The following is a 22667-nucleotide window of genomic DNA, read 5'->3' as shown; positions in this document are numbered from 1 at the left end:
AGTTGACGATATGAGACAGCCGGCTACTCAGCTTGTGCCTGTCCAGGGGTCTCAAACGCCATCAGGGGCTCTAAAACGCCCGTTACCTCAGATGGCAGACACAGACACGGATACTGACTCCAGTGTCGACGATGATGAGACAAATGTGACTTCCAGTAGGGCCACACGTTACATGATTGAGGCAATGAAAAATGTTTTGCATATTTCTGATAATACAAGTACCACTAAAAAGGGTATTATGTTTGGTGAGAAAAAACTGCCTGTAGTTTTTCCTGTATCCGAGGAATTAAATGAAGTGTGTGATGAGGCGTGGGTTTCCCCCAATAAAAAACTGATAATTCCTAAAAGGTTATTGCCATCATACCCTTTCCCGCCAGAGGATAGGGCACGTTGGGAAACACCCCCTAGGGTGGATAAAGCGCTCACACGCTTGTCTAAACAGGTGGCACTACCCTCTCCTGATACGGCCGCCCTAAAGGAACCTGCCGACAGAAAGCAGGAGAATATCCTAAAATGTATATACACTCACACGGGTGTTTATACTGCGACCGGCAATCGCCTCAGCCTGGATGTGCAGTGCTGGGGTGGCGTGGTCGGATTCCCTGACTGAAAATATTGATACCCTAGATAGGGACAGTATATTACTGACTATAGAGCATTTAAAAGATGCATTTTTATATATGCGTGATGCGCAGAGGGATATTTGCCGACTGGCATCAAGAGTTAGCGCGCTGTCCATTTCTGCAAGAAGAGGGTTATGGACGCAGCAGTGGTCAGGTGATGCGGATTCCAAAAGGCACATGGAAGTATTGCCTTATAAGGGGGAGGAGTTATTTGGGGTAGGTCTATCAGACCTGGTAGCCACGGCAACTGCTGGAAAATCCACATTTTTACCCCAGGTAGCCTCTCAACATAAGAAGACGCCGTATTATCAGGCACAGTCCTTTCGGCCCCATAAGGGCAAGCGGGCAAAAGGCTCCTCATTTCTGCCCCGTGGCAGAGGGAGAGGAAAAAGGCTGCAGCACACAGCCAGTTCCCAGGAACAGAAGCCCTCTCCCGCCTCCGCAAAGTCCTCAGCATGACGCTGGGGCTTTACAAGCGGACTCAGGCACGGTGGGGGCCCGTCTCAAGAAGTTCAGCGCGCAGTGGGCCCACTCGCAAGTGGACCCCTGGATCCTTCAGGTGGTATCTCAGGGGTACAAATTGGAATTCGAGACGTCTCCCCCTCGCCGTTTCCTAAAGTCTGCTTTACCGACGTCTCCCTCAGACAGGGAGGCAGTATTGCAAGCCATTCACAAGCTGTATTCCCAGCAGGTGATAATCAAGGTACCCCTCCTGCAACAGGGAAAGGGGTATTATTCCACACTGTTTGTGGTACCGAAGCCGGACGGCTCGGTGAGACCAATTTTAAATCTAAAATCCTTGAACACTTACATACAGAGGTTCAAATTCAAGATGGAGTCACTCAGAGCAGTGATTGCAAACCTGGAAGAAGGGGATTATATGGTGTCTCTGGACATCAAAGATGCTTACCTACAAGATCCAGGGAACAGTTGGAAGTCGGGGTAGCACTATCTCAGATAGTGTTGCGGCAGCACGGATGGATTCTCAATATTCCAAAATCGCAGCTGATCCCGACGACACGCCTTCTATTCCTAGGGATGATCCTGGACACAGTCCAGAAAAAGGTTTTTCTCCCGGAGGAGAAAGCCAGGGAGTTATCCGAGCTAGTCAGAAATCTCCTAAAACCAGGCCAAGTCTCAGTGCATCAATGCACAAGGGTCCTGGGAAAAATGGTGGCTTCCTACGAAGCAATCCCATTCGGCAGATTCCACGCAAGAACCTTCCAGTGGGATCTGCTAGACAAATGGTCCGGGTCGCATCTTCAGATGCATCAGCGGATAATCTTGTCACCAAAGACAAGGGTGTCTCTCCTGTGGTGGTTGCAGAGTGCTCATCTTCTAGAGGGCCGCAGATTCGGCATTCAGGACTGGGTCCTGGTGACCACGGATGCCAGCCTGAGAGGCTGGGGAGCAGTCACACAGGGAAGAAATTTCCAGGGCTTGTGGTCAAGCCTGGAGACATCACTTCACATAAATATCCTGGAGCTAAGGGCCATCTACAATGCTCTAAGCCTAGCAAGACCTCTGCTTCAAGGTCAGCCGGTGCTGATCCAGTCAGACAACATCACGGCAGTCGCCCACGTAAACAGACAGGGCGGCACAAGAAGCAGGAGGGCAATGGCAGAAGCTGCAAGGATTCTTCGCTGGGCGGAAAATCATGTGATAGCACTGTCAGCAGTGTTCATTCCGGGAGTGGACAACTGGGAAGCAGACTTCCTCAGCAGGCACGACCTCCACCCGGGAGAGTGGGGACTTCATCCAGAAGTCTTCCACATGATTGTGAACCGTTGGGAAAAACCAAAGGTGGACATGATGGCGTCCCGCCTCAACAAAAAACTAGACGGGTATTGCGCCAGGTCAAGGGACCCTCAGGCAATAGCTGTGGACGCTCTGGTAACACCATGGGTGTACCAGTCAGTGTATGTGTTCCCTCCTCTGCCTCTCATACCCAAGGTACTGAGAATTATAAGACGGAGAGGAGTAAGAACTATACTCTTGGCTCCGGATTGGCCAAGAAGGACTTGGTACCCGGAACTTCAAGAGATGCTCACAGAGGACCCGTGGCCTCTACCTCTAAGAAGGGACCTGCTCCAGCAGGGACCCTGTCTGTTCCAAGACTTACCGCGGCTGCGTTTGACGGCATGGCGGTTGAACGCCGGATCCTGAAGGAAAAAGGCATTCCGGATGAAGTCATCCCTACCCTGATCAAAGCCAGGAAGGATGTAACCGCACAACATTATCACCGTATTTGGCGTAAATATGTTGCGTGGTGCGAGGCCAGGAAGGCCCCTACAGAGGAATTTCAACTGGGTCGTTTCCTGCATTTCCTGCAAACAGGACTGTCTATGGGCCTAAAATTAGGGTCCATTAAGGTTCAAATTTCGGCCCTGTCGATTTTCTTCCAGAAAGAACTGGCTTCAGTTCCTGAAGTTCAGACGTTTGTCAAGGGGGTACTGCATATACAGCCTCCTTTTGTGCCTCCAGTGGCACCTTGGGATCTCAATGTAGTTTTGGGGTTCCTAAAATCACATTGGTTTGAACCACTCACCACTGTGGACTTAAAATATCTCACATGGAAAGTGGTAATGCTGTTGGCCCTGGCTTCGGCCAGGCGTGTGTCAGAATTGGCGGCTTTATCCTATAAAAGCCCTTACCTAATTTTTCATACGGACAGGGCAGAATTGAGGACTCGTCCTCAATTTCTCCCTAAGGTTGTTTCAGCGTTTCACCTGAACCAGCCTATTGTGGTACCTGCGGCTACTAGGGACTTGGAGGACTCCAAGTTGCTGGATGTAGTCAGGGCCCTGAAAATATATGTTTCCAGGACGGCTGGAGTCAGAAAATCTGACTCGCTGTTTATCCTGTATGCACCCAACAAGCTGGGTGCTCCTGCTTCTAAGCAGACTATTGCTCGTTGGATTTGTAGTACAATTCAGCTTGCACATTCTGTGGCAGGCCTGCCACAGCCTAAATCTGTAAAAGCCCATTCCACAAGGAAGGTGGGCTCATCTTGGGCGGCTGCCCGAGGGGTCTCGGCTTTACAACTTTGCCGAGCAGCTACTTGGTCAGGGGCAAACACGTTTGCTAAATTCTACAAATTTGATACCCTGGCTGAGGAGGACCTGGAGTTCTCTCATTCGGTGCTGCAGAGTCATCCGCACTCTCCCGCCCGTTTGGGAGCTTTGGTATAATCCCCATGGTCCTTACGGAGTTCCCAGCATCCACTAGGACGTCAGAGAAAATAAGAATTTACTTACCGATAATTCTATTTCTCGTAGTCCGTAGTGGATGCTGGGCGCCCATCCCAAGTGCGGATTGTCTGCAATACTTGTACATAGTTGCTGTTACAAAAATCGGGTTTTTGTTGTTGTGAGCCATCTTTTCAGAGGCTCCGCTGTTATCATGCTGTTAACTGGGTTCAGATCACAGGTTGTACGGTGTGATTGGTGTGGCTGGTATATGAGTCTTACCCGGGATTCAAAATCCTTCCTTATTGTGTACGCTCGTCCGGGCACAGTATCCTAACTGAGGCTTGGCGGAGGGTCATAGGGGGAGGAGCCAGTGCACACCAGGTAGTCCTAAAGCTTTACTTTTGTGCCCAGTCTCCTGCGGAGCCGCTACTCCCCATGTTCCTTACGGAGTTCCCACCTTCCACTACGGACTACGAGAAATAGAATTATCGGTAAGTAAATTCTTATATTATATATATATATATATATATATATATATATATATATATATATATATATATATATATATATAGGTCCAGTGCAGTATTATTGTTGGTAATAACCTCTGCATTGTATAACTGTGACTATATGTGTGTGCATTAGGTTGCTGAGTGATTTCCATTGCGTGTCTCTCACTCACCTTGCTATCCCTATATTCTATAACCTGAGGGGGCTTGGTGCGTCAGGTTTTATAATATAGGATATTCACAAGATATACTCTAATACGTATTTTTCTCTTGGATTTTAGTCACCATATCTCTCCTGTATCCCTGCTTGTGCTGACTACATTGGGCAGGAGTTTGGGCATGAGGTATTGTGCTGCTGACAATTGTACTGTGTTACCTGATATTGCAAGTTACATCATGTCTGCTTCTGAAGGTAACGGTTCTGGGGCTGAACACACTGCCGGTGTTGCTGAAGCCACAAATCCCTATGAGGAGGCTATAGCAGCTGCGGGCTCTTGTTCTGGGGGCTCCTTGCCCCCCAGTGGGACTGTGGCAATGGGGGCCCATAACGACTCACCGTGGGCTACTTTCTCCACGCTTCTAAATACGCTAGTTGCTAAACTAACACCCCCTATGGGACCTCCTATGCCAGTTCAACCGTATGTGGTCCCCGCGGCTAACCTGCCATGGGCAGATAACTTGTCTGCTCAATTGAAGAAATTGAACCAGTCCTTGACTAGTAAAAAGTCCTCGCTCGCCTAAGACCATGGGGTCCTCTAAGCGAGCTCTTACCTCCTCACAATCCACTGCTGTCACTGACACCTCGTCTGATGGAGATGGCGCTTACACTGACCCCACAGATTCTGACACAGATACTGCTGATGGGGAGGGTAGTTCACATGTGGATGTTCCTGATCTTTTGGAGGCTATTAAGTTGATTCTACAGATTACGGATGATCCCGAGCCATCCGTCCCTCCTAAGAAACCAAATAGGTTCAAGAGTCAGAAGGTGGTTAAACAAGTTTTACCTCACTCAGGAATCCTGGGGAAACCCAGGAAAGAAGTTTGTGCCTCAAAAGAAGATGCTGGCTCGCTATCCCCTCGCGCCAGAGCTGTCTAAAAATTGGTAAACGCCTCCTCCAGTGGACTCGCATGTGGCTCGGATGGTGGTTTCCTCGGCTCTACCTGTCACTACCGTCACGTCTCTAAAAGAGCCTACAGATAAACGTGTGGAGGGTTGTCTGAAAGCGATTTACATCCTCACGGGTGCTGCACAAAGGCCCACTATTGCAGCAACATGGGCTGCAGAGGCTAATGAAGCATAGGCCCTAGAGTTGGAAGCTGAAATCTCTTCTGACCATGCTAGACAATTTTGAAATGGGGAGAGATAGCGCTCACTGGGGGACAGTTAGGATGAGTGCTGCTGGACCTGGAGGTGTCCTGTCTCCTATTGCAGATAATTGAAAGAAAATGGTCAGCGCACTCTGGGAGTGGATATTGGGCCCCCCCAATATCCACACTCCCAGAGTGCACTGAGAATAGATGAAAAATGGGGGGGGGAGGGGGGGGGTTGGTCTTGTTCTTATATGGAGTATATTCCCTGTTTGTGTAATGATACCCGTAAGACAGAATAGGTTGTGTATATTTATTCACTGTTTGCTATAGACAAATGTCCCTCTTCAGGTGTGTCCTGCAGACCACCCTTTCTGAGTGTGCCCTCCTGAATGGTACACTTGTGCTTAAGCCCTTATAGTCAATGTGTCCAATTACCACTATCAGGTGTGTCTTGCAGACCACCCTTTATAAGTATACCCTCCTGATGGTATACCTTACTCAGAAGGACCCCGGCTGGGGTTAATGTCTGGTGTACCCTAGTATGGGTCACCTTTACCATAGGTGTGGTGTGCCTATGTACTTCTGGTTAGTATGTGTAGTCTTTGTGAGTGTGACAGGGACAGCCATGGGGACCAGGTTTTCCCCGAGCTATGCCAACCTGTTTATGAGTAAGTGTGAGGAGGACAACATCTGGCAGGGGCATGGCTTCGGGGCAAACCTGGTCCTCTGGCGACGCTTTATAGACGACATACTGTTCATTTGGAAAGGAACAGAAAGTGACCTACAGGCATTCATATCCTATATTAATGACAACGACCGAAATTTACAATTCACCACCACCTACAGTAAAGAGAAGGCAATCTTCCTGGATTTAGACATTCACATCGTCAACAACAGGATAGAAACACGCACATACCACAAACAAGTGGGTGTGAACAGTTACATCCTATCTACCAGTAGCCATCACCTGAATTGGCTCAAAAGTATCCCCATAGGGCAGTTTACACGTCTGAGGAGAAATTGTACACAGATGGATGACTACAAGGAACAGGGACAGGAGTTAAAACAGAAATTTTTGGATAAAAGATATGACAAAGAGACTGTAGACCAGGCATATCAGAAACTGGAAGAAACGGATAGGGGAACACTTCTGACGTACAAAGATAGGAACCAAGCGAAGCAAGGAAATTATATATACTTTGTGACACTGTACAGCAGGCATTCCCAACCACGGTCCTCAAGGCACACCAACAGTACAGGTTTTAGTGATATCCAGGCTGCAGCACAGATGGTTAAATCAAAATAGCTCAGCTACTAATTAAGTCACCTGTGCTGAAGCCTGGATATCACTAAAACCTGTACTGTTGGTGTGCCTTGAGGACCGTGGTTGGGAATGCCTGCTGTACAACAATGCAGCTGGAAAAATCAAACAAAGCATCAAGAAACACTGGGACATTCTGATGCAGGATGAGACACTAGCCAGAATCCTACCCCCACAACCAAAAGTAGTGTACAGGAAGGCCCCCGACTTAAAAACTAAATTTTCTTTCAATTACATGCTAGACAATGCTTGTCATATATTGTCACAGCTTCTCAGTATATTAAAGAGGCGGCTTCTGATGCTAGTATTCTAGCAGTCAAGACCTCTACTACATCAGGCCTGGCTCGCCGGATATTGTGGCTGAGATCCTGGTCTGTGGATCTGGACTCTAGAAAAACCCTGGAGGTACTCCCTTTCAAGGGAGATATTCTGTTTGGGGAGGACTTAAATAAGATAGTGGCTGAGTTGGCTACTGCCAAAACTGCCTGTCTGCCAAGTACCGCTCCTTCTGTGTCGAAGGCTAAAGGTACGTCCTTTCGCCCCTTTTGTCCTTCAGGTAAAGCAAAAGGTCAGGCGTACAAAAAGCAGGCCCACACTTCCAAACCTGGTAAGTCGAAGCCCAAAAGAGCCTGGGCTGCCCGTCAGCCAGCTTCCAAGATGGATAAGCCTGTCGCAAGATGGGGCGGGCCTCCCCCTGGGGGATCTCAGGGTGGGGGGCCGGCTTCTAGGGTATATCCAGGAATGGTTGAAGACCACTTCAGATGCCTGGGTACGGGAAGTCGTCACTCGAGGTTACGCCATAGCCTTCATAAAATGTCCCCCTCATCGATTTTGCCAGACAGACGTCCCATTGGACCAGACAAAGGCAAACACTCTACATTCGGTGGTACAGACCCTCCTGGATACAGGAGTCGTAGTACAGGTGCCTCTTGCTCAGAGGGGCCGGGGGTACTATTCTCCGCTGTTTCTAGTCCCGAAACCGAATGGGTCCTCTCGGCCCATTCTCAATCTCAAGGCATTGAACAGGTTTGTGAAAGTTTCCAAGTTCCGTATGGAAACCCTTCGCTCTATAGTTCTGGCCTTGGAACCTGGGGATTATATGGTCTCCCTGGACATACAGGATGTTTACCTGCATATTCCTATAGCAGTGTCACATCAGCAATACCTGAGGTTTGCGATTGGCAACCTCTGTTACCAGTTTTGGGTGTTACCTTTTGGTTTAACTACGGCTCCGCGAGTCTTCACCAAAGTCATGGCGGTGATGACGGTGGTACTCCGCCGTCAAGGGGTCAGGATACTGCCGTATCTGGACGACTTGTTGATCCTGGCAAATTCCCCAGAACTTCTTTTACGTCATCTGAATATGACTGTCCGGTTTCTACAAGCCCACGGGTGGCTCTCCAACTGGAAGAAATCCTCCCTGGTCCCTGCTCAGAGCATGGTGCACCTGGGAGCGTTATTGGACACTCACAACCAGCAGTTGTTTTTGTCCCAGGAGAAAGTCCTGAAGCTTCAGGACAGGATTCGTTGCTTCCTTTCTCGTCCGCAAGTGTCGATACATTCGGCGATGCAGGTGCTGGGCCTCATGGTGTCAGCATTCGACTTGGTGGAGTATGCTCAATTCCATTCTCGCCCTCTCCAGAGGCTTATTCTAGCCAAGTGGGACGGCTTGCCTCACCGGATCAGGTCTCGCATGATCTCATTGACTCCGGAGGTCCGTCTGTCGCTGCACTGGTGGCTTCAGGACCAACGATTGTGCAGGGGCCATCCCTTCTGGATATCCGACTGGGTCCTGTTGACGACAGATGCCAGTCTGAGAGGTTGGGGCGCGGTGCTGGAGCAACACTCCCTTCAGGGCTGGTGGATCTCCTCTCGATCAACATTCTGGAATTGCGGGCGGGCTTCAATTCGTTGAACCTGGACCAGCATTTAATTCACAAGAGTCCTGTTCAAATACAGTCGGACAACGCCACCACAGTGGCTTACATAAATCATCAAAGCGGCACTCTAAGCCGTTTGGCAATGAAGGAAGTCTCACGGATTCTGCAATGGGCGGAACGCCATCTACCGGCCATATCGGCAATATGCATTCCGGGAGTCCTGAATTGGGAAGCAGACTTTCTCAGTCGTCAGGACGTACACGCCGGAGAGTGGGGCCTCCATCCAGCAGTGTTTCAACTCCTAGTGGAAAAGTGGGGCTTTCCAGACGTAGATCTGATGGCATCTCGACACAATCACAAGGCTCCAGTCTTCGGAGCAAGGACAAGAGATCCTCAAGCAGCATTCGTGGATGCGCTGGCGGTGCCGTGGAGGTTTCGGTGCCTTACGTGTTCCCTCCGGTGTATCTCCTCCCCAGGGTAATTCGGAAGTTCAAGCAAGAAAGAGGAATTCTGCTTCTCATAGCACCAGCGTGGCCCAGACGGCACTGGTTCTCAGACCTGCAGGGCCTATCGTCAGAGCGTCCAATTCTACTTCCACAATGCCCAGACCTCCTCGTTCAGGGCCCCTGTGTCTACCAGGACCTAGCCCGGCTGTCTTTGACGGCGTGGCTCTTGAAGCTTCCGTCTTAAGGGCTAAAGGGTTTTCTGTGGTGGTCATTCAAACTATGTTGCGGGCCCGGAAACCGGCTTCTGCTCAGATTTACCGTAGGGTCTGGCATTCTTACTTTGTTTGGTGCGCATCTAACAATTATGACGCTTCCAAGTTTAGTACAGCCAAGTTGTTGGCCTTTCTTCAGCAGGGCCTGGACTTAGGCCTGCATCTAGCCTCCCTCAAGGTTCAAATATCTGCCTTGTCGGTGTGGTTTCAGAGAAAGATTGCGACCTTACCTGATGTGCATACCTTTACTCATGGTGTGTTGCGTATCCAACCTCCCTATGTCCCGCCTGTGGCTCCTTAGGACTTGTCAGTGGTTTTGGAGGAGTTACAAGAGTCTCCGTTTGAACCTCTTGGTTCAGCTGAGCTTAAGTGGCTTTCCCTTAAGGTGGTGTTTCTGCTGGCTATTGCTTCAGCTAGAAGAGTGTCGGATTTGGTTTCCTTGCCTTGCAGTTCCCCATATCTGATATTTCACCGAAACCGGGCGGTTCTTAGGACTCGTCCCGGATATTTACCTACGGTGGTTTCTTTGTTCCACCTTAACCAGGAGATTGTGGTTCTGGCACTTGTTTCTCCTGATCTGTCTCCCAAAGAGCGGTCTTTGGATGTGGTACGGGCTCTCCGTATCTATGTGAAGAGAACTGCTTCTAGTAGGAAATCTGATTCTCAAACGTGGCTGGCCTGCTCACAAGCAGACTTTGGCCAGATGGATTAGAATGGTGATTGCACATGCTTATGTGAAGGCTGGTCTGTCAGCTCCTGCTCACATTACGGCCCATTCTACTCTGTCCGTTGGACCTTCTTGGGCGGCCCGCCGTGGTGCTACCCTTGAACAATTGTGCAAGGCGGCTACATGGTCCTCAGTGAACACGTTCATAAGGTTCTATGCCTTCGATACTGCCGCTTCCCAGGATGCTTCCTTTGGAAACGTGGTTCTTGTGCCCGCTACAGTGCGTCCCCTCCCATAAGGAACTGCTTTAGGACATCCCCTATGTCTATCCTTGTGGAGCCCAGTGTACCCCGCAGCAGAAAACGAGTTTTATGGTAAGAACTTACCTTTGTTAAAACTCTTTCTGCGAGGTACACTGGGCTCCACAAGGCGCCCACCCTGACGCACTTAGCTTCTTTGGGTTGGTGTGGCATTAGCCGCTGACACTTTCTCCTGTCGGGAGAGTGTGGTGTTTGTGGCAACTTGCAGTTGTCGTTTCTTTTACTTGCTACTGCATTGGGCTGGGTAACAAAACTGAGCTCCTGTGCACGGAGGCGGCGCTATGCATCTTTGGAAGAAGGTCAAAGCTTTTGAGCCTGTTGGTGCTTCGGATCAAGATCCTACTCTACACCCCAATGTCTATCCTTGTGGAGCCCAGTGTACCTCGCAGAAAGAGTTTTAACAAAGGTAAGTTCTTACCATAAAACTCGTTATTTGTTGTATATTTACCTAGAATGTTACACCAATTGTAAGGCCATCACTATTGTGGTTTTATTTTATTTATTTTAATACAATGTAATTCTAACAATGTGCCAATTCTCAGGAGAGATACGAGTCTGCGGTCAGCCGTGCCACAAAGAAGACGTGGGCAGAGATTCGCCAGCAGCGATGGTCCTGGGCAGGCGCACTGCATCAGAACTCTCCTGGACAGAAAGGCGGTAAGTAATACTCTATATGAGGGTGCTGTCTTTACAACCTTGGATCAATTTTATGAATTTTATTTTTGAGTACAAAACAATTGTATTCATTTGTTTTACAGTACTTATTTCAGGTGTGTTAGTTATAAATTAATATTTTGGGCCTAAGTGTGGGGCCACACATAGCGGCCAAGCAGGTCCCGTTCAGCAGGACCCGCCTGACCGCTATGTGTGGCCCAGACCTAAATAACATTAAATCTAGCTGCTGCATTAGCTCAGAGGTTAGTAGTTCTGTGTGTAATCAGTCAGTCTCGTGTGTTTGTTTTTTATTTATTTTTTATTTCGGCAGCAAACAGATGCTCTGTATCCGCAGTAAACCTTCCCAGACATGTTGACTCCATAATCAACAAGCGATTATCCAAATCTTCTGCCACCTTGTGGAACTCTCCCAACAGAAGTAAGAGATGTATATTGTTGTGGGAAATGTTCTCGCTAAGCCTGGTGTGTTATATCTGTGTGACTAAAAATCAGGTCTTGTTTAATAGTGCCATAAATCAGTTAATGTCCAGGTCGCAGATTGATTTTAATTAGGTTTTTCTTGGTCTCTGAATGCTTAAAGGTAGAGGGTCCTTCATACAGTGGGAGATAAAAGAGGAGGTGGTTAAGTGGCAATTGCTCTATAACCAGCGCTATTTGACACTTACAACTAACCTCTGTATGTATGAAAGCAGATTACTTCAAAATCACTCTTCTCTATGGTATCTGAAAACATCTAACAATTTCACCATAACCATACAATTGTATGGCGCAAAAAAATAATCATTTCACATATCTGCAGGTATTACCTCCCGGGATATGTTATTATCTGTGGTGGCTGCTTACATGAGATCTCAGGAGTGTTTGCGAGATCTCGTACATACCCAGTGAAGCCGGCCGGGAGTTGATACACAGCGCATCAGCACTAAGTTGATGTGCTGTGGGCTCAGGCAGGGGTCGCCGGGGTGGGGTGGGGGGGGGGGTGGGGGGGGTATTCATCCCCCACTCCGGTAGCCGAGATGTAACGCATCTCCTCGGTATTGCTTCCTGCTTCGCCGCGATAAAGAGATAAAGCAGGAAGAGCTTGTGCCGCTATAATAGATCTACCCCATAATAACATGATTCATATCAAAAGAATATTGTTCTGGGACTGCAATGTTAATGGTCTGTCCATGTATATAAATGAAACTACTGCTCAAAGACTTAGTGGCTGCAGAGTACTTTCAGTTTCTCAGGAATGTTGCTAATTACCGGCTTTGGCCTCCCAGATATTTCCAGGGCGGATAGCGGAGGTTGGAGTTTCATCATTGTGTAACAGTGAAGTTGCAGGCCTGTTCTTTCCTTTGTACAAACACTACAGAATCTTCTTTTAAAATAACTTGGTTTTGGGATCTGAAAGATGCTATTGTACTGTAATATGCACATCAGTGTTACAGATTATACCTTCGTACAGGATTAGAAAAAACTTTTTTTCTCATTTAGGTGCCAAATGTTTAACATTATAAGCCAGTAAAATGTTTACAAAGTGCCAACATATACAACATATACAAACATTACAAATGAATACATTGTAACTAAAATGTTAGTGGATTTCCTGTCATTGCTTTTTTTGAAGGGGATCAGTATGAAAAACTGGCGTCAGGAATCCCGTCCGTCGGTATATCGTCAGCGGGATCCCGGCCACCGGTATGCCGCCAGCGGGGCGAGCTCTAGAAAGCCCCTTGCGGCCTTGCTACACTGCGGGCATGGTGGCTCGCTGCGCTTGCCACGGCTTATATTCTCCCTCTATGGGTGTCGTGGAAACCTATAGAGGGAGAAAAGCCTGTGATTTCCGGAATCCCGACTAGCGGTTTTGTTACTGCATCCCCTTTAAAGCTAGTATGCTCAGGTTAGGTTGATACTTCGTAGTCTGGAGAAAACAACATGCCTCAGAATTTTGTGCTGTTTTTCATCTGTGAACAGTACTAACCAGTTCACTCACCAAAGGTCCAGGCTTCATTGGGTATGCAGGCCACACTTTGGTTTGTAGAGGGTATAACACCACCAAAGAAAGTGTATTGCTGTGAGGGAAGATAAAGCTTTGCAGGGGAGGGACTGACTCCACTATTGCCACCCCAAACATCCTCCAGTGCCACCTTGTGGTACTAATGCCAAGAGTTGCCTACCCCTACCTTATTGCATGTACACCAGCTTCTCCATGAGGTTGTAAAGATAGGGCTGGCATACTCCAGGAGACTATTTACTAATGCATCTAAAATATACAACTTTCTAACGTTTTGGAGTAAGCCCTGTTACACAGTTTACCTATCTTGTTAGAAGTTTCAAGCCTCAATTTGCCAGTAGAGTACAATCTATTCTCCCCCTCCTACAGGTAAAATACAAGAAAGCTATAATATAATAGAATAGCTCTTACAGTATATTCTGCATGATTAAGCCTCCTATTTTAATCAGATATTCCTGAATAATGTTATGGAAATGGAAGTTGCTCAGCTAAGTTTCAATCAACCACATTTGGATACTCTGTAAAGTTAAAAATATAGTTTTTGTCTTTATTTGACACCGCCTTTAATTTGGCAATTCGGTCTTCTTTCCCCCTCTGCTTCTTGATTTTTCTCCCCGTCTTTATAACCGGGTTTCTTTTCTGCAGACAGGAGTTTGCAGCTCAGCCCTTGGGAAAGCAGTATTGTTGACCGCCTGATGACACCCACACTGTCCTTTCTAGCCCGAAGCCGCAGTGCAGCAGCTCTCCCGGGAAACAGCAGTAATCTGAGTAAGACCTGTAGCAGGAAATTTCTGTCTCAATATGGTTTTCATTGCTATTTTTCATTGTGTGCAATACTAACATACCGTTCTTCTTTGCCAGGTTCTTTGGTATGTCCCCGCTCTGCCTCTGCAAGCCCCCTAGCCCCATGTAACAATCACAAGCACCGCCGTAGGATCACAGTCAGCAGCCCTGATGTAACCCCCAGAAAGAGGAGTGATTCCTCCCCGGTGAGTGTAACCTCCCACTCGGGGAATTCTTACCCCATTAAGATATGAGATCCAAAGTAGGATTGAGGATGAGGGGACAATAAATAATGCATGATAATTCATAGTTCCATGTTCTTAACTTTTAATCAATTACAGGTGTAATGGTGATGAATATTTTGTTTGTATTAGCATTGTTTTCAGTCCATCTTATTTAATTGGTTAAAATGTGTGTTGATTAAAGTAGTGTTCATGACATTAAGAGGATTGTCTTACAACCTTTTTAGAAAAAGAAAGAAAAGAAGGAGAAAGACCGAGAAAATGAGCGTGAAAGAAGTGCCCTGACTAGGGACCGTATCCTGAAGAAACGCCAGTCACTTCCTGCTACAAAGAGCCGTGCATCTCCAACACCTGACACAAGGTCAGTGTAAAGCTGCAGAATACTGAGAAGCTGTTTCACTTTGGAATACATGTTATAATGGTTTCTCTTATTCTCAGCAGTACAAAGTCCAAAAACCGCCCATCCTCACCATCTACTCCTACTCGCCGCCCGGCATCGCCTTGTCCAGCTTCTTCAGCACCACTAACCCCAAAGCTGTCTCCCCCAAAGGGTACTCAGGGAACACTGAAGTCAAAAGTAAAGGTAGAGAAGCCGAAGGAGAAAACCTCAAGCAAAACTAGAGAGAAGAAAGTAGAGCAAAAGGTTGAGAAGGAGAGGCAACCATCCCGTGCACTCCAACCACAGGAAATCACAAAGACACAGGAAACTCCAGGCGCTGGCCCCTGCAGCACAACGCCAACTATAGGTTTGTATGCTGAAGCTAAGACCTTACTAACACCTGAGCATCAGTGTAATGGTACAACACTCAGTTAAACTCTGTTTCGTGAAGCTGTACTATGCGCTAAACGTGCATCCAGGTGTGTTCAGTAAGGACATTTTTTTTACATTAATTCCACATATTTAAGGTGCACTTGTAATAAAGTAAATATATATATATATATATATATATATATATATATACAGTTGTATTCATAAGTTTACGTACCCTAGCAGAATTTGTGATTTTTCTGGCCATTTGTCAGAGAATATGAATAATAACTCACAAACTTTTCTTTCACTCATGGTTAGTGGTTGGGTGAAGCCATTTATTGTCTAACAACTGTATTTACTCTTTTTAAATCATAATGACAACAGAAACTACCCAAATGACCCTGATCAAAAGTTTACATACCCCAGTTCTTAATACCGTGTATTGCCCCCTTTAACATCAAGGACAGCTTGAAGTCTTTGGTAGTTGTGGATGAGGCTCTTTATTTTCTCAGATGGTAAAGCTGCCCATTCTTCTTGGCAAAAAGCCTCCAGTTCCTGTAAATTCTTGGGCTGTCTTGCATGAACTGCACGTTTGAGATCTCCCCGGAGTGGCTCAATGATATTGAGGTCAGAAGACTGAGATGGCCACTCCAAAACCTTCACTTTATTCTGCTGTAGCCAATGACCGGTCGACTTGGCCTTGTGTTTTGGATCATTGTCATGTTGGAACGTCCAAGTACGTCCCATGCGCAGCTTCTGTGCTGATGAGTACAAATTTTCCTCCAGTATTTTCTGATAACATGCTGCATTCATCTTGCCATCAATTTTGACCAAGTTTCCAGTGCCTTTGTAGCTCACACATCCCCAAAACATCAGCGATCCACCTCCATGTTTCACAGTAGGAATGGTGTACCTTTCATCATAGGCCTTGTTGACTCCTCTCCAAATGTAATGTTTATGGTTGTGGCCAAAAACTTAAATTTTGGTCTCATCACTCCAAATGACTTTTTGTTCCAGAAGTTTTGAGGCTTGTCTCTGTGCTGTTTGGAGTATTGTAATACGGATGCTTTGTGGCATTTGCGTAGTAATGGCTTTCTTCTGGCGACTCGACCATACAGCTCATTTTTCTTCAAATGCCTCCTTATTGTGCATATTGAAACAACCACACCACTTTTTTTCAGAGAGTCCTGTATTTCAGCTGAAGTTATTTGTGGATTTTTCTTTGCATCCCGAACAATTTTCCTGGCAGTTGTGGCTGAAATTTTTGTTGGTCTACCTGACCGTGATTTGGTTTCCACAGAATCTCTCATTTTCCACTTCTTAATTAGAGTTTGAACACTGCTGATTGGCATTCTCAATTGCTTGGATATCTTTTTATATCCCTTTCCTGTTTTATACAGTTCAATTACCTTTTCCCACAGATCCTTTGACAATTCTTTTGCTTTCCCCAGAATCCAGACACGTCAGTGCAGCACTGGATGAAAGATGCAAGGGTCTTTCAGGAGTCCAGAAACTCACTGACCTTTTATACACACACACTGATTACAAGCAAACAGATCACAGGTGAGGATGCTTACCTTTAGTAGCCATTCAAACCCGTTTGTGTCAACTTGTGTGCATATTATCAGGCCAAAATCTCCAGGGTATGTAAACTTTTGATCAGGGTCATTTGGGTAGTTTCTGTTGTCATTATGATTTAAAAAGAGTAAACACAGTTGTTTGACAATAAATGGCTTCACCCAACCACTAACCATGAGTGAAAGAAAAGTCTGTGAGTTATCATTCATATTCTCTGACAAATGGCCAGCAAAAAATCACAAATTCTGCTAGGGTATGTAAACTTATGAGCACAACTATATATATATATATATATATATATATATATATATTTATTTATTTATTTATTTTATACCGTGTTGTGCTTGATGTAACAGACCACCTCTGCCTTAGTAGCCTATTACAGCGGCTTTTTAATTTCTCTTCCACTTTTTAGGGGGCAACATAAATCCCAATTATATTGATAAGAATAGTATTTTTAGGATATCAATTGTGTATTTAAAATCATGCTACCATGTGGTACATGATATTTCTTTGGCAAAATATTTATGTGTCCCCTGGCTGCCTAACATAGTGGACACACTTGGAAAGTTCTCGATGGACATAAGGTATACATACCCTGGACCCCTCTACACTTCTACTGTGGTGATCTCCCTGACTCAGATTCACAATCCAAATGTGTCTGACTGCCCACACCCATGCCTGCGGTCATCTTTTGGCCAGAGCCTGACCTCCTAACCTGTCAACAAGGCACTCTTGAAGGCGGCTGGGCCACTCTGGCCGTGCTGCGGGGCCCCAGAGTTCTACTATCCCCTTTGGTCCTATGGTGTTGGGTCTCCCCCTTAACTAAGGGGCTTGGTCTGCTTTAAAGCACCCTAGATGAGCATACATACTTAGCATGCAGTTTCCCGGCTACTTCTACCACAATGTGTGCCCCTGTTTGTCGACTCTCTCCTCTATGGATACAGACAGATGCACGCACTCCTCCCCCGTCTCTTACCTCTGTCGGATTTAGGACTTCTGCACTTCTTAGTTATGCTCTGGCCACACGCCTGATGGCTCTCTAGATATTTAATTGTGGATAGTTTCTGCTAGCCACACCTTACTTTGTTCTGTTAAATTCTCCTATTTACTTATGAGAAAAGACAAGAAAACTTAATCTAAATTGGTGGGTAAAGGAGAAGGTGCCCCTCATCCCAATATGTAACAGTTTATAAAAATATCCACCTACAAGAAATCCCCCTTTTTTAAAAAAAACCTCAATAAAGCAGCAGAGGCTGTGATTCCATTCCTTTGGGGGTTGTCTCACTTTTCCCATATATCAAGGAATGGTTCTCAAGGACTGATTATTATATAGACATGGTTGATATAATATTTTCTGTAGGCAAGTATTCAGATTTTTCTACTACCTGGCTACCCTGGTTGAAATTTAAAGGAACTTCGCTATGCACCTCATACCTCAGAGCCACAGATGCATCCTACTACTCTCTCCCTTATCGTCCTATCCCTCTTCTCCATCCCTTGGTCTTCCATTACCTCCTTATCCCTCCCTCCTGTCTCCTGTTTAATTTTGGTATACCTTGTTGTTCCTTATCTTTGTTATATTTTTTGTTCTATATTTTGTTTTCTGTAAAGTGTCATTGGGACACTATGTATTTCTACATCGCTGTTATCTTTGTAATCATATGCCGTTCTGCTTTTTATCCAGGCAGTTTCTTTTCTTTTTATTGTTTACTATACTGTTTTATATGCAGTTATTGTACAATAAAAATGTAGAATAAAAATGGTTAGCATTTAAAAAAAAAAAAAAAAAAAAGATTTGTGTGACCGAATCAAAGCAAGGTTCAGGTGATTCTGTAATCAATCTATATGTTACATACCTTGAGAACACAAATGGCATAGGATTATTACAAACCAGCATAGGTAAATTTTCTTACTGATTTCTCTGTTATAAAATTATTGTTGCCTTATATTGCAGTTAATAGTTGTCTCTTTTTTCTTTTTCTTTTAACTAGATCCATAATGTTCTGTATTTCAAGTTCAATAGCAGAACTTTTTTAATAATCATTACTGATCTAATAAAGCTAAGAGACTGCTTTTGTTTGTGGATTAGATTACAGGATATTTTTAAACTAATATATCAATAAATTATTTATACTGGTTTATTATACTTATACCATTTGTTTTCTTATTCATTTACAACATATTTAATTGATAGACTATAGTATTATCCAGATGGCGGACCTCTTATTTTAATTACAGTATTTCACATTAATCTTTCTAAGTTCTTACATTTTCTTATTTTTAAGAACATGCATACCACACAGGAAGAAACAAAATGAATTACGACAAATATTTATTTGGGATATACAGGATGAGTATCCCTTATCCAAAATGCCTGGGACCAGAGGTATTTTGGATATGGGATTTTTCCGTATTTTGGAATAATTGCATACCATAATGAGATATCATGGTGATGGGACCTAAATCTAAGCACAGAATGCATTTATGTTACATATACACCTTATACATACAGCCTGAAGGTCATTTTAGCCAATATTTTTTATAACTTTGTGCATTAAACAAAGTTTGTGTACATTGAGCCATCAAAAAACAAAGGTTTCACTATTTCAATCTCACTCAAAAAAGTCCGTATGTCGGAATATTCCATATTTCGGAATATTTGGATATGGGATACTCAACCTGTACTAGTATCCTATATAGAATATTTGCTGTTACATTTGTTTTTTATTATTTATTCTGAGTGTAGCCTCTCTTCAAGTCATAAAAGAAAACAACTACAGAGTATAGAGAGGCTAATCGATATGTGGGCAGATACAATACCCACAAGTTCTGTACTGTGAAGTCCCAACCTAATTTTACGTGCATATCGCTGGGTATTTTTGCTAGAAAGTAGAAACGGCAATTTGTTGGTATGGTGCCAATGTTGCTTGTTAACTATACACAGTCCGGGGGTTTTACCTGTGGTAAAAATTGGCGCGACCTAATTCGTGGCTAATTAAATCTGCTACCAGAGTTCAAATCCCGCCCCTTCACCAGTGCATAGCTATCCATCCTTTCCTGTCTAGTTTTCTTAGGGCATGTCAAAGTGATGGCATGAATGCTATCACTTTTCCAGGTATGAAAAAATTGACAATCATAACATTTCATTGTTAGCATTCTCCATACTCTGTAAGAATGAAATCTATTTATTGTCCATTTTGTGATTTTTAATTCATGTAATAAAGTTGTATAGTTGTTTTCTAGCCACCCATTAGCTCATATGCTGAGGGACTCCGAACAATGCCAGGTAGTAAGTGGGATCAGCTTTAGAGACAGCCAGACAGGAATACGATTGTCTCCATTAAAACCTCCTTTTTGTTTTTCAGATTTTATCATTTCTTCCAGTGACACCGGCCCTGCACCAGCCCCTTCACATGCTCCTATAGCAGTGAGCAATGCTCCAGCTCCTGCCCCCTCACCAAACAAGCCCATGGCTGGCACAACAGATAAAGATGAAGCTGCCCGGCTGCTGGCAGAGAAGAGACGGCAGGCTAGAGAGCAGAGGGAGCGAGAGGAGCAGGAGAGGAGGGAGAAGGAGGAACAACAAAGGTGGGTGTCGCACTGGATATAATGATGAAGTGCGCCCAGTCGACACAACTGATTCTGTCATGATTTCCATTATTGATGCATGGAAGAACAGTTGGCCCCCCTATGTAAATAAAAGTATAACAATGGTGCTGTAAGTAAATCGTATCTATATCTGGGCAAAGTCTGACTTTTAAATTTTACGGATCAAAATTTTCCCAAGACTCATTAAAATTTGTTACTGCTGCATAGTGTGCAGAGCAGTTTTGTGACTGGAGCTTGCTTTATAATGTGGTTCTCAAACTCGATCCTCAGGACCCCACACGGTTCACGTTTTCCATGTCACCCAGCAGGTGCACTGTATATCACCAACTGTCACATTTTAAAAATCTACAGATGACCTGCAAAACAAGAACTGTGTGGGGTCCTGAGGACCGAGATTGAGAACCTGTGGATCATTAGGTTAATGTTTTAGTAATGGAAAGGTATATATCATGTACATACAGTATATATTACTGGATAAGTTTGTTCACAAAAGTATATTTCAAGATAACCCTTTTTATGGAAAACCTAACTGCAAACTAACATTAAGACCACCATGGGCAGACTGTTTAAATAACCCATTTAACAAAGTAATCCAATATTGGTCATTACAGGTTCTGCATGTTCTCCCTTATTTTACTATACATTGCTCTGTTTTTAGCCACTTCTCTTGTTCTACAACAGTATTTCCCAGTCTCATGAACAACATTCATTTTAGGGTTTGACCATTTCCCATTGGACTACCAATTGCTGATCTGTAACCTGTCTTAGCAAACGGTGACCTGCCTGCCAGCCTATTGCATTCTTATATCTGTTATACAGGTTGAGTATCCCATATCCAAATATTCCGAAATACAGAATTTTTTGAGTGAGATAGTGAAACCTTTGTTTTATGATGGCTCAATGTACACAAACTTTGCTTAATACACAGTTATTAAAAAATATTGTATTAAATGACCTTCAGGGTGTGTGTGTAAGGTGTATATGAAACATAAATGAATTGTGTGAATGTAGACACACTTTGTTTAATGCACAAAATTATTAAAAATATTGGCTAAAACTACCTTCAGGCTGTGTGTATAAGGTGTACTGTATTTGAAACATAAATTAATTCTGTGCTTAGACTTAGGCCCCATCCCCATGATATCTCATTACGGTATGCAATTATTCCAAAATACGGAAAAATCAGATATCCAAAATACAGTACTTCTGTTCCCAAGCATTTTGGATAAGGGATACTCAACCTGTATCAATTTTTCACTGTTATGAGAAAAATGCAAAGTAGAAAAATGCTCTTTAAGTTCTAGTCACCATAACTTAACATTTCATTACCCCTACAAAATACATTCTTCAGGCCGTATGTGGGCCATCAGGCAGTTTAGTCCAGCCCACATCCTCTCCCCCCTACAGCATATATGTGACCTGTTCTGCTCCTAGCTACACCACACTGCACGGTTTGGCTCAGGTGTAGGTTGGCAACAACTTTAAACAGCACAGCAGGCAACAGCGGCTAGGGGAAGGACCTGCACTGTGGGTATGTCACTGACTTGGCTTTTCCTGCTACACAATGCTGGAAATCAGTGGGGAGCATGGTTCTCCTTTGAGGGCCAGAGGAAGAATGTTTTCCTATCTCTCTGCATGGGCTCCCACAGAATAGCTAAGCAGGAGACATTGTGGATTCTCATGGTTATATTCAAATTATAAAGGCCATCTAGTGGTGGCTTATTTCCAAGGGCATATGGAGGAGTGTGATTGTATAAAAGGGGCATGTGTAGGAGGGTGATGGCATAAGAGGGGCATGCAGAGCTGCTCGACTGTTTACTTAAACGGCCCTCACCTGAAGTAATTGCCCACACCTGTTGTAGACATTTGTCCCGGAATGGCCTTCTTCCCATATCGTAAGTATACTCCTCTGTTTTTATTAGTTTACTGTAGCATTCATGGTCACTAAATGTAAACTCTCACTTTATGTAGACAAGAACGAGAAGAGCGTGCTTTGAGGGAGGCTGAGGAAAAGCTTCAGAGGGAGGCAGAAGCTCAACGGCTGGAGGAACAGCGAAAGCTGGAGGAAGTGGAGAGGCGCCTGCGGGAAGAGGAACAACAGAGGAAAGAAGCTGAAGAAAGAGCCCAAGTTGAGCAAGAGGAAATGGAAAGACTGCAGAAACAAGTATGAATAAAGTAGATACCATACGTTGCCAGTATAGGACAGGAAAGATTTAGATTGAAGATGTTGCTGATATTGTACAAGTTCTAGCTGTTGGTTGCAAACATCTTGAATCACATAGTTAAATGTAAATCTACACTATGCTGGGTCATGCAGGGGCAGAGGAGTTTATTGACACGGATGTCCCGTTGCCTGATCATATGACAGATACAGAACAGATCACACAATACACTGTGGTTGCATATGCTATACAAAGGCATTCACACACATCTTGCTGTGCAAATGCAGCATTAAATGCAAGGATGTTGCTTTTATTCCCTCTACTG

At 44.8% G+C, this 22667-nt stretch overlaps 1 protein-coding gene across 3 annotated transcripts in view; it reads left to right on the top strand.

The window, feature by feature from the left end:
• The window catches only part of MAP7D1 (MAP7 domain containing 1), a 157800-nt gene extending 135419 nt beyond the window's left edge, over positions 1–22381 (top strand). For 2 of the 3 annotated variants that reach the window (XM_063954405.1, XM_063954407.1), the window contains 8 exons: positions 11083–11197; positions 11526–11633; positions 13860–13982; positions 14076–14203; positions 14467–14600; positions 14678–14985; positions 19937–20159; positions 22152–22381. In XM_063954405.1, the coding sequence (XP_063810475.1) occupies positions 11083–11197; positions 11526–11633; positions 13860–13982; positions 14076–14203; positions 14467–14600; positions 14678–14985; positions 19937–20159; positions 22152–22350 (1338 nt within the window). In that variant the 3' untranslated portion in view covers positions 22351–22381. The remainder of the gene's footprint in view (positions 1–11082; positions 11198–11525; positions 11634–13859; positions 13983–14075; positions 14204–14466; positions 14601–14677; positions 14986–19936; positions 20160–22151) is intronic. The other variant, XM_063954406.1, reaches the window with a different exon arrangement.
• Positions 22382–22667: the final 286 nt, after the last annotated feature.

Source organism: Pseudophryne corroboree, chromosome 2, assembly GCF_028390025.1.
Source record: "Pseudophryne corroboree isolate aPseCor3 chromosome 2, aPseCor3.hap2, whole genome shotgun sequence".
NCBI classification, from domain to species: Eukaryota; Metazoa; Chordata; class Amphibia; order Anura; family Myobatrachidae; genus Pseudophryne; species Pseudophryne corroboree.
Note: the sequence above shows the minus strand (reverse complement) of the source record. Positions and strands in the feature narration are given on the sequence as shown.